At 36.9% G+C, this 13,321-nt stretch overlaps 1 protein-coding gene across 1 annotated transcript in view; it reads right to left on the bottom strand.

The window, feature by feature from the left end:
• lmnb2 (lamin B2) overlaps positions 1-11,385 on the bottom strand; it is a 38,140-nt gene extending 26,755 nt beyond the window's left edge. Inside the window, exons 1-5 of the mRNA XM_028816567.2 lie at positions 10,916-11,385; positions 2,951-3,087; positions 1,645-1,801; positions 1,419-1,544; positions 783-953 (exon numbers count right to left, since the gene is read on the bottom strand). Coding sequence (XP_028672400.2) covers positions 783-953; positions 1,419-1,544; positions 1,645-1,801; positions 2,951-3,087; positions 10,916-11,137 — 813 coding nt within the window. The 5' untranslated portion in view covers positions 11,138-11,385. The remainder of the gene's footprint in view (positions 1-782; positions 954-1,418; positions 1,545-1,644; positions 1,802-2,950; positions 3,088-10,915) is intronic.
• Positions 11,386-13,321: the final 1,936 nt, after the last annotated feature.

The following is a 13,321-nucleotide window of genomic DNA, read 5'->3' as shown; positions in this document are numbered from 1 at the left end:
ACAATTATCAATAAATGTTCTTTATAAAAAAGTAGTGCCACTTATTTGGTTTAGCGCTTTTTTATTTTTAACTATACATTTATAATGAAAATAATCAATATAAAAGTTAATGTTTCTCAAGTTTCATATTCCTAACATAGATTTAATCTTTTGTTAAACGACTGTTATTTAGACTCTCTACCTGTCATTTGTAAAGTTATGCCAATGATCAATAAAATCTATGATATAATAAAACACTATCTGTGTGTATGTCCTGTCTCTCGAAGGAAAATGACTGGTCAGATTGTGTTTGATCTGACTGGTCAACCTGGCTTTGGTGATACCATGGAAAGAGGAAGTGCCTGGCAAAAGAGGTTGAGATTGACGAAGAAGAGTAAAGGCATAACAGGCACACTGAGAGTCATCTTCAAAGATGGAAAGTATTCACAAGAATGTGAATGATGTTTTCACAGTGGATAATGGTGGGGGCCTGTCTACTACTGGTGGCACTCTGAAAACAGACAGGAGACAAACAAGGCACCTCGAAATGACAACAGTCTGAGAAGGAGGCTTTACATGAATGCACTCAACAGATGGTGTGCCAGGCAAGACAGGTTCAGACACACAAAGATACCAAGGAAAGGTACACAAGGAACACTGAAGGTACACATAGGGCAAGAGCTATTGAATACTTTTATATTATTATACGATCTGACTTTGAAAACTACTGTAACTGATAATTAATTTATAAAAAGAAATTCAGTAACTGAATTAATTAAAGGTCCGGGCTGAAAATAATTTACCTTGGACTGGAAGGTGTTCTCCAGCTCCTGCTTGTAAATTGCCACTTGTTCATCATGCTGCCTCCTTAGATCCTGCAGAGCTTCAGCAAGCTTAAATTCATATTCTTGCTGTCTTCCACTGTCCACCTCCACAAGCCTCTTTTCATGACGTCTACGTGTCTCCCTCGATTCCTGAAAACATGGAAACATGCACTTTGTCAAGAAATCGCTCATCAGATCAAAACCAATAAAATAACATTATTACCTACTGTATGCTTCAGCAATAAACTTGAAGGAACATCAAAAATATGAAATCTGACTAGAATATCCTAATCATTGTACAGAAATGCACAGTAGTATTGTCTACATAAAATACATTTAAGATGACTATCAATGCAATGTCCCATTTTTACCTTTAAGTAAACTTGTAATATTCAAAGCAACTTATAACATTTGAAATATACAGTAACTAGTTACTTTTCTTTTTTGTTTTTCCAATTGGAGCACAAAGTGAACTGAAGTGTCTTGGTCATGGTTACAGTATCAGTTGCAGGATTTCATCCCACAACGTCAGATTTTCAAGTCACAGGCCCAAAACCTTAACCACTACACCAAACAGCCTCCCAAAAAGGAACATAACAAGCAGCCAATAAACACCTCCTCAAACAGGCTCTTTCTGAAATCTATCTCCTCCGACTGGCTCTGGCAACGGTTTTCCAGGTCTACTCTTTTCAGTGTTTCAGCTTCCAGCTGTGCTTTGGCAACACTGTGGGCATCTTCAGCCTGAATAAAAAAAACAGGGAAAGAAAGATGGAAGACAATTTAACTAATGAGATGGAAGAAGAAGCAGAGTGAAAAAATGAGAAGAGAAAAAGGGTCTTACCTTGGCCAGCTGAGCATTCAGGTCAGCAACTTCAGCTTCTAGACTACGGTTTTCACTTAGAGCAGTATTGAGGCTGGCTTCACTTTTGTTATACAAAGCCTCTAATTCCTTGTTGCGGGAAAGAGCTGCAGCCAAGTCCACATCCTTTTTTTTGTAGCTGGAAAAAAAAAGACATTTACTGTATATTGGACATCATTTACATTAAAGTATAATAATTATGAAGCAAACTATGGCAAAAATATCCAATTTTGAAACAAAAAAAACAAAGAAATATGCAAAAATCTAAATATGAAGCAATACAAGTTTAGTTTCATAGATTAACAACTTCATTTATGAGTTTATTACATCTAAATGTCTTAGTCTTGAAAGCTACTACATTCCTTATGTTAGAGTGAGGGTTGAATCATATGGTAGCCTAATTATAAAGCAAAACTAATACTGTTGAATATATCATGACTCCCAGTTTCTTCAATTTAGTGAGACTTCAATATATTATGGCTTTACAAATATTAAGCATTTTCTTATTCAACTACTAAAATATGACATCTCATTAAAAATACATACTAAGTGTATTTCAAACAAAAATTCAAAATCTACCGACTTATTACAAGATGTTGTAACTATTTGTAGGCTAATACTTCCACATTACTTGTATAAACGATACCACTGAAGGTTTACGTAAGATATACATTTTGGAAAAGTCAATTACAGCACTTCAGGCTTCGAATGAATCAGGGTGGGTACTTAACCACACACCACAAACAGATAGAGATGTAGCACTTCCTTAGTGATAAAGTAAACAGTTTACTTGTAACCACACAATTCTGCAGAAACAAATTTAATTAGAAAAAATAACCTACAGTCCTTGAGTAGCTTCCGATTTCTGTGCATGAGCAGACTCCTGAAGCACCATTTACTTAAACAACCATTATTATTCTTTTGTTTATTTTATCAGGACTGTCATGTAACAATTTGCGGATTAATCACCTATGAATGCATATAAAATATGAAAAAGAATATTCTGGAGGGATCGTTCTGCCTGCTTTAGAAGAACCTGCTTTACAACCTTGAAGTACAAAAATACTAATACTACTCTTACAATCTACAAGCAGATGAGTAAAATAGGGTTCTGTATAAACGGAACACCACAAGCAGTTAAAAAAAATGGTGCTTCATATAATGAAAGAAAAAGAAGACTTGCATACCAGAAAAAGGAGAAATATTAAAACATTAAAATGAAACACCACCATGCTACTCATTTTAATCTATTTCAGATACTGGATTACAAAATATAGAGATCGCTTACTTCTTCTTCAGCTCATCAAGCTCAGCACGGACCTTCCCAAAATCAATCTGCAGCTTAGCTCTATCTTTTGCCGTGTCATCCAGAACACGTCGGGCATCAGCAAGCTCTGCCTCATATAATGTCTTCACTCCAGTGAGCTGAAGCAGGAAAAATACAACATTGAAGGTTACACTTTTACTGAGGTACTGTGTTTATATAGAGAATATCTAATAAAAACTCTTAGAATATTTAACTTTGAATTCATTCTCCATTACCTTTAACAAAGAAACAAACATATAATACATTTACTATAAAGTTTAAACTTTGAAATTTTATGTTTTGCTCTAAAACAACTTGGACAGTAACTTTTTCACAATTAAATTAATGAACATAAAAAAGTCGCTAAATCTTGTAAATGCATTAAAGGTAGCTGAAAAACAATGTGCCTGTGTTTTAAAAGATGGAACGGGTATATATTTGTTGCATCCATAAACAGAGTTGCGTCCATTTAAATAATTTTTAACGTAAATGAGTAACTTAAAGTAGAATTCTATTTTAATAGATTTCTGCATATATTAGGTTCCATAACTTTAGACTGTTCTAATTTTCTTTACATTAACTTGAAGTCACTTTTGGTGGTGGTAAAAGGCACATTTTCTTACATCCCTAAAATGTCCTGTTTACTCCACAAATTACAACTGTAAATGTATACACATTACTTTGGTGGCAAATGAAACTTTTACTTCTACCTTTTTCTACTAATGGAGAAATATTAAGTGACAAGACAGTTATTTAATGTTAAATAATTTGAAAAAAATCAGCATATATTCGGTAACACAAGTCCTAAATTACTGCTAAGAGAGAAATTAATCTTGTTAACCAAATGAAACTAATTCAAAAGCACAGATTCTTTTGCTGCACAGAAAAGTAAGACTGGGGCTTCATGGAATGACACTGTCATAAGATCAAAGGAGGTGGAAGGAGAAAGGATATTGAAAATTTCCGGAGTTGTTCCAAAAGAGAAATACCAGGCATATGCAGAATTTCTATATCAGCGCAACCATCATATCCACAAAGAAGCTCAACTAAGACAGAGTAAAAGCAAAAGTGGAGTTCAGACATGATTATTGAATTATGTACAAGGTTTAAAAGTTGAATGGTTGCTACATTATTTTGTGTATGAATTTATACTTGGAAGACCTATTAACACTAATTAATAAAGAAGGTTTGTTTGAACATAGTAAAAAATTTACTTTCAAGCATTTTAAGTTGATGGTATATTGTTTCGTCATGTAGTTTGGAATATAAAACCGGATAATGGTGAGTTATTAATTGTTGAACACTATCAAAATTAAAACAATAAAATGACTGCTGGCAGAAACATACGGAATATCGCATTTGTATTGGTCAACATAACCACCATCATAAAAACAGATTGTGGCTTTTCTTTGCATCTGCACAGAGTACTGCATTTTACACACTTTACAGTAAATTTAAGATTTGCGGGACTTAACCAAACACCAGAAGTAAGGCACTGATAAATTTAGTGTTTATCTGGCAAATATTTAGGTTAATAAACTGCATTCATAAGAAAATATGCAAAAGACTATGTATACAGTATAGTATATAGACGTTACATCACCCATCCCTTAAGACTTTCAGATTGTACATTAACATTTAAATGTTTATCGTTTCAAATATAAAGATAATTAAAACACATTTAGTACTCTTAATTAACAATGTATTTCAATGACCAAATCCCACCATAGGACAAGGTAAGACCAGACAGCCTTTTGGAATTAAAATAAGTTAGAGGGTGACCAACAGTATTGGAGCAGGTAATTACGCTTTAAATGCAACATCTTTCTAATTTTGATGTGATATTTACATATAGTAAACTAAAACAAATGTCCACTTATGAGAAAAATAATTCATAGACTTTTATATACAAAAGCAGTAACGTGGAGTGAATAATGTGTAAATAATAGAAATAAAGTGTATACTGTAAAAGTATTCCTGACACCTTGGTGACCACAGATCACACAGAGAATGCATCTTATAAGCCTAGATACCACCTTTCAGTGATGACAATTTTGTCCTCCAAGAAATAAAAATACAACTAATCAACCAGTAGATCTGTAACTGCGACCTTGTGGAGTATTTACAAATTGGTGTGAAGATGGCAAAATTTTAATCTTAACAGGAAAACAATGATTGGTTGTTCTAATAACTATATTTGTAATTTCGCAACTAATTTTAACATGGAAGCTATCGGGTTCTAATGTATGTTTAATACAAAAAGTTGGCATTGGTCCCCCTAAAATTGAATAATCGCCTAATACAGTAACAACTTGACCTTTTTAATAGGGGCATACTAATCATTTTACTGAACTAAGTTCCTAATTTAAACTGTACATTTATATGCTGTTATAAAAACACTTTCACAGTGTTCAATATACATTCACCTTTTGTTTATGATAGATCTTTCCATTTTATAAATCTGTTTAACCCAATCCAAAGCATCACACTCAAGATAGACTACTGAACAGTTTGCCAGTCCATCATACCACACAACAACATACTCTGCCACTCGCTCACATTGTGCCAATGCCTAATTAATCACAACATTTTTGGGAAGGAAGAGAAAGTGCAACTGAAACAAAAGGGTTGAAGTTGTAGCCTGACCTACTAGTTGTGGGCATGAGGAGGGCTGCCAATTTATTCTAGGACACATGCACATTCACTTGTATAGGACCAATAAAACTAAAATGTGAGACTCTCCCTTTCACTCATTCCATGTTCAGATATGTGAAGAAAACCAACAGCCACTCTGGGCAGACTGTGCCTGTCAGGCTGGGATTTGAATCCAGGATTATGAGGCTGTAAGGCAGCAGTACAAAGCTCTGCAATACTGATAATCAAACCAAGTCATAAAACTTCCAGTGGTGGCGAGGGACACTGGAAAAGGGGGTTATATAAAAAATGAATGAATCACCTACTGTGATCTGTGCATGCAAAACTCAAGTACAAGTAATTCCATATTAAGAAATAGTATTCACATTTTCAAATAAGTTTAGTTTGATCTTTCAATCAACTGTATGCAAGTGTTGGTCTGAATCACAGTTTTACACCAAATTTGAATATAAGCCAAAAAAATATGGGAGTTGGGCCTCTATAACCTGGCACTGATCCAAACCAGGAAAGGCACTCAAGAGGCCAAGGCCTAGGCTGGGGAATTCAACAGACAAAAATGAAAGCCCCACCCAAACGTTAATACCAAAACTGAGAATGACACAATCCTGACTTTAGAATAATTACCTATAGATGATTATACCAGAAACAAGTCTTTTATGATTGCAAATGACACAAAAAAAAACATTATTAACATCTGAAAAAAGCAAAAATCTTCACTCTGTATCTCTCTTATAACAAAGAAATCTCTCTTAAGTAAAAGGAATAGCAGAGTCTTCTTGTTAAACAAGAAAAAAAGGACGATAAAAAGGGTTATGTTTGTTTAAGTATCTATGGAAAGATTTTACAATTTTCTACACATTAATGCCACCTGTTAAACTGCAACAACACTCGGCCAGCACTCTTATGAAAACTCTATAAAGTCCATTGGTAAGCACCAGAAGTACAAAATACAATTAAAATGAATGATTTTGCGAATTATTCTCCCCTATGAGCAGGATAAATATGATTAACTAAACTTAAATGCTACATTTTAGGCTATATATGATACATGGTTTTCATCTCCTCCTTTATTCATTCTCTATTATAACTGCAGGATTTTTAATTAATGAGAAATGTCCATTTTCACATAACAAAATGTTATGAAATTTAAATATAATCATTCTATAGAAAGAAAACAAAGAACACATTGGCCAAAACAAGATAATACCCCCAATATTCAAGTTACACTTCAAACTTTGTGAATGTGTTCAATATATGTAAAAGTATGTAGAGGCAGGGGTACAACTTAACACAGAGATTGTGTTTCCTAGTGCAAACAGGATCTAAGGCTAGAAAGAACATACTATTTTTTCCACAATTTCATCTAGATAGATAATTCACTTGTCCGAACAACAGATGCTTAAACAGTTAAAAGACTCAAAAGTTACATAGCAATCGAGGATATGCCAGTATGTGTAATACCCTTTAAGAATGTGTGTCCAAGTGTCACCTACAACCTAAATACATGCCAAATAATGACAAACCAGACACATGTTTGTGATTAAGTTTAACTTGAATTATCAAAACCAGGTTTTCTCCCAAGTCTTGCAGAAATGCATGTCATACCTTTATACCTACAACAATGTGCTTTTGAAACTGCCTGCCTCACTGTGACTTTGACAGCTATTCTTCTTTTAGTCTCTGGTGTGTATTTGCAAGAGTGTTTGTCCACCCAGCCATCTGCCAAACCTGCTTTATCCAGAGCAGGGCTGCAGGGAAACTGGAACCTATCTAGCAAGCATATGTCGCAAGGCAGGAACAATCCCTGGACAGGATGCCAGTCACTACTGGGTAAACACAGACACATGCCAACTTAACTTCGCCAGTCCACCTAAGCTGCATGTCTTTGGACTGTGGGAGAAAACCAACATGGATTTGGAAAGAAGATGCAAACGCACAATGGGAGGACCTGGATCTAAACCCTTGCTATTAATCACGATATAATACAAGGACAAATAAAATGCTCTCTATCTAGTTAGGCTTAACCAGACTCCAAACTTTTTATTTATTATATATATATATATATATATATATATATATATATATATATACACACACACACACACACACACACACACATATATATACACATACATACATATACACATATACATTATATATATATATATACACACACACATATACATACATACATAAGGGGGGTTCACCCACTTTCACCATACAACAAATCCTTTAATTCTCACGGATACGCCTCTTCAATGGGAAGAAACACTACTTTTCCCTGATGGCAACATGAATTAGACGATCTACAAGTCTCTAACTTAAAGTTTAAATCCGAACAATATATTCAATATCTTTTCGCTGTGCCGTTATTTCACCGAGTAATAATTTCCGTTTGTTAGCGATAATGCGATCTTTACGCTTTGAGCTGAGAAAAGCGCTATATAAATGTAATGAATTATTATTACCAACATTTTTTTGAGACTTTCGAATTTTAGTACTTTCATTATCTCTAACCCGCTCTGCATGTGTATCGCACCAATGTTTTTGAACCTCGACATTCTACTTTGTCATCTACTCTTTGTCTTTTATTTCCAGCCCCAGGCGTGGTTAAATCTCTTGGCATAAAGTTTTGCCTTCTATAGTACAATCTGTAAGTACCTGACATGACCTCGGTATATTAATATTTATGTTATTTCTCACAAGACAAAATTAACATTAAGCTAACTTTGTCAACAGTGTTGGAACATTGAAATTTGTGATTGTCATTCAGATCCCTCCAAGATCAAAATATTGACAGTTTAACCACATTTAGAAAAGCAAGGGGATAATCAAAATACAACAGACCTGGTAGATATACACAGACAAAAGTCAATGAGAATTAAGTATATCATGCCAGTCCTGAAGAGGTGCTTACATGCAAAGTTTAAAGCACAGATTTGCAGATGCTGTTAAATATACACTTGTTAGTGGTGTAATTAGCTGCCTAGCCATTCTATTCCACAAGTGCTGAAATAATAACTCCAAGAGCCCTGCAACCCTCTGACTGCGCTAAGCTTGTAGCACTAATTAAAGCCAATCAAAAGGGCAGGAAGGCTAAATACCAGATATATTAAATCTTTATCTCATAATCTGAACATCAATAAAGTTATTGGAAAACCCTTTTATAGCATAAAACGAGACACAAAGTTTTATGAACGACATATCCAATCTAAAAAATACAAATACAAAAAAATAAAATTGTTTCCAGAAAACACACAGAAGAAGAAATGTATCCAAATGACACAAATTAAATAAAAAATAAATGCAAATAATGGGCAAAATAATGTATAAGCCATTATTTCCTTACTTTGCAGCACGCTCTACCTGTTAAATTGTGCTTTTTCTGTTAATTTAATAGCCAAACTATGCCTGAACAAACACCTTCTCAACACCAGATAAAAAAATGAGCATAAACTTTGTCAGAATTGCTAAATTACATACATGTCTGCATTGTCCCATATATTTGATTATATGTGATATACTTATTAATATCCCAACCAGAAATTCAATTCTATCATGATCAATCAGAAAACAATATCCAAAGAAATTGTGCCGACTGTTGACTAAAAGGCTGCTCTATGTGATATCTCAAAAGGGTAAGAACTGGGAATGAGACATGTCTAAGCTCTAGTGGGTTAAAACAAAAAGTCCTGGACCCAGGCTCAGTTGAGATTTTTGCATGAATCCAGTCAAGTTTATTGTTAGATATACATAGCAAAATATTGTCTAAAGCACTGTGCTCCTGGTCAGACTACTTTAGGCAAAAGATCCAAGTTAATGAACCAGTGAGGGTTCATAAAGTAAGTATGCTCAGTATTGAGATATGAAAAGCTAATGTCGGCTGAAATCTAACAAATCGTCAGGACCTGATAACAATTATCTTCGAGAGCTTCAGGAAGTGCCTATACACGTAAGCCCTTGGCACATTTTTTTCGAAAAATCTCTGCACACTGCGGAAATTCCTTAAGAATGGAAGCTAGCAAGTACTATCCCATTGTATAAAAAGGGTGTTTGGGCCGATCTCTGTTCTGCAAGCGTTTTAGATACTAAGTCCAATAGCTTAGCACCCCTCAGACGGCGCTATGCTCGTCACGCTGATCAAAGCCAATCAAAAGGGTAGGAGGGACAAAAACTGATTGCGCTTAAACACCCAGAGATATTAAATCTTATCTCTTGATTTGAACATCAATAAAGTTCTCGTATTAAACCCTTATGCGGGTTTAATACGAGACGCCAGATTTTTTTTAATGACACACCCAATCCAAAAATATAAATAAAGAAAAAAAAATTAAAAACACACAAATGTATATAAAATTTTCCAAAGTATGACAGGGACGATTACAGGGCACAATCTGTTACGGATTGGACCAATTTAGAATTATCACCTAAACAAACGGTACTGTGGGTAGAAACCCGCTAGGAACAGGATGAGATCATAAATCATAATCCCTTAAAACCGGCGATGTAAAATACGAAAAAGTCCTGATCACTCACAAAAACGTCTTTCCAACCCATATCCTGGCAAGGCGGCCAAGATATATAGATACTTTGACACAAATGAAAAGGAAATAAAAAAACAAATATACAAAGAACATGCAAACTTGTATATAGTCATTATCTCTTTAGTTTACGGAATATGCCTTATCGTTTAAAATTAGGCTTTTTCTGTTAATCTTTACCAGCCAAATTGCATTAAAAAGTGAATTTGAACATGAAAAAGTTCGCAACCGTAGCAAAATAAAAACAACGTAAAACTCATCTAAGTTAAATTATTTCAAAACAAATACATCTGCCTACTCCGATATAAGATTCTCATTCGAAAAACAATTTAAAAGTCACAGGATCTCCATAGGGATTGTGCTAACTGTTGACGGGTAAGAGGCTGCTCTCTGTGATATCACGAAAGGCGGCAATAATAAACTGAAGTGTTCGCCCATCCGTCAAGCCGCGCCAACACTTTTGCTACGATTACCGAGTTTTAATTCATTTTATCATTTACGTTTTCGTAAGCACGTGCAACCAGCGCCTTAATCCGATCTGGTTCACTGAGAGTTAACGCCTCACAATACAAATCGCCTGCCGTCCCCACAAAATGGAGCGAAGCGTGAACTACTCGTCGCGCCTACGCCGTCAAACGCTCGAGTTTGCAAACATCAAGCAGCCCTGAAGCCGTGCATTCCGGTGATCACGCACGTGGATTTTTCTCGTTATTTTAATAACACTTCTCTTGGTTTAGAGCGGCCTTCTTACCTCGCGTGTTGTCACCTCCTCCTTCTCGGACACCCTCACCATGAGCCGGTCATTCTCCAGTTCCAGAGCCCGCACACGGTCGATGTAAACGGCCAGACGGTCGTTGAGGTGTCGGAGCTCCTCTTTCTCCTGCAAGCGGGTGATGCGGGTCGGGGATAGTGGGGTGCTAGCGCTGCTTGTCCGGGGAGTCCCGGCAGAACGCATAGGGGTAGCAGTCGCCATCACACACACAAAAATGCGTTAAAGTGTGAAAAAAGAAAAAGCCCAAAATTCACTACTTGAAAAAAGGAAAATACTCCGAAAGCCGAAGTAAAACAATAAGGGGCCCTCCCGAAACAAGTGCCCCGAATCAACTAAAAGAACCTTTTGGCGTTTTGTTTAAGCTGTGCTCGTTTTCGCTCCTTTTTGCCTGCAAAAGTGTTTTTAATTCATTCAGCGCCTGCTCGTGCTAAAGAGAGCCCTCCCGTAAACGAAATGCAAAAAAAGAAAGATGGCGGTATCAACGCGACGCGCGCCAAAACGACTTCCGAGCCCTGAGTGAATAGGGGAATGCAGCAGTGACTTCTGGGAAATGTAGTTTCATGATTAAACCGCAGCGAGCGAATGGTGCTCTCCCGTTTGAACAGAAGCACGGTTGCTTCCTGTAACTCTGAACATGTAGAAAGCAAATCATTTCTTCAGATTTTACTTGAATTATTTAATAATACTTTACATTTATATGACCATTTTGTTACAAAATATTGTTTTAAAGTAATGTAGAAGGAGAGGGACATAAAGGAAGCTTTATTCCAGTTGAAGAAACATCTTTAGGGTTGGTAAGTGTGCTTTTCGTTCTTCCCAGTTTTGGACGAATTATGGTTGCAGGGCATACCAAATTATTAATTGTAGGGGTAATTCATAACTTGTTTAGGCAGAGAGAACAATGTAGCAGTTTGTGTCCGGGGATTTTTTTTTTTTTAGTTTTTTTTTTTTTTTTACATAACCTCAATAAATAAATATGCACTGGCTGAGTAAATTTTATGGAACACTATTAATAGTGGGTAGGGCCTCCTTTTGCTTGCAGAACTGCCTCAGTTTTTCATAGCATGGATTCCACAAGATTCCTTTGAGATTTTAGTCTATGCTAACTTGATTGTATCATGCATTGTCTTCAGATGTGTCAGTGGCACATTAATGCTGCAAATCTCCCATTCTACCACATCCCACAGGTAGATAGATAGATAGTTTATTAATCCCAAGGGAAAATTCACATACTCCAGCAGCAGCATACTGATAAAAACAATATAAAATAAAAGAGTGATAACAATACATGTATAACAGACAATAACTATGTATAATGTTAACGTTTACCCCCCCCCCCCCCCCCCACCCCCAGGGAGGAATTGAAGAGTCGCATAGTGTAGGGGAGGAACGATCTCCTCAGTCTGTCAGTGAAGCTGCTGCTCTGTCTGGAGATGATACTGTTTAGTGGATGCAGTGGATTCTCCATGATTGACAGGAGCCTGCTCAGAGCACATCGCTTTGCCACGGATGTCAAACTGTCCAGCTCCTTGCCTACAATAGAGCCTGCCTTCCTCACCAGTTTGTCCAGGTGTGAAGCGTCCCTCTTCTTTATGCTGCCTCCCCAGCACACCACCACGTAGAAGAGGGAGCTCGCCACAACCATCTGATAGAACATCTGCAGCATCTTATTGCAGATGTTGAAAGACGCCAGCCTTCTAAGGAAGTATAGTCAGCTCTGTCCTCTCTTGCACAGAGAATCAGTATTGGCAGTCCAGTCCAATTTATCATCCAGCTGCACTCCCAGGTATTTATAGGTCTGCACCCTCTGCACACAGTCACCTCTGATGATTATGGGGTCCATGAGGGGCCTGGTCCTCCTAAAATCCACCACCAGCTCCTTGGTTTTGTTGATGTTCAGTTGTAGGTGGTTTGAGTCGCACCATTTAACAAAGTCCTTGATTAGGTTCCTATACTCCTCCTCCTGCCCAGTCCTGATGCAGCCCACAATAGCAGTGTCGTCCGCGAACTTTTGCACGTGGCAGGACTCCCAAGTTGTATTGGAAGTCCGATGTATGTAGGGTGAACAGGACCGGAGAAAGTACAGTCCCCTGCGGCGCTCCTGTGCTGCTGACTACAATGTCAGACCTGCAGTTGCCGAGACGCACATACTGAGGTCTGTCTGTAAGATAGTCCACGATCCATGCAACCAGGCATGAATCTATTCCCATCTCTGTCAGCTTGTCCCTAAGGAGCCGAGGTTGGATGGTGTTGAAGGCGCTAGAGAAGTCCAGAAACATAATTCTTACAGCACCACTGCCTCTGTCCAAGTGGGAGAGGGATCGGTGTAGCAAGTAGATGATGGTATCCTCCGCTCCCCACCTTCTCCTGGTATGCGAACTGCAA

Source organism: Erpetoichthys calabaricus, chromosome 12 (genome assembly GCF_900747795.2).
Source record: "Erpetoichthys calabaricus chromosome 12, fErpCal1.3, whole genome shotgun sequence".
Lineage (NCBI taxonomy): Eukaryota > Metazoa > Chordata > Cladistia > Polypteriformes > Polypteridae > Erpetoichthys > Erpetoichthys calabaricus.
The sequence above is the reverse complement of the archived record's forward strand: the minus strand, read 5'-3'. Positions and strand labels throughout refer to the sequence as shown.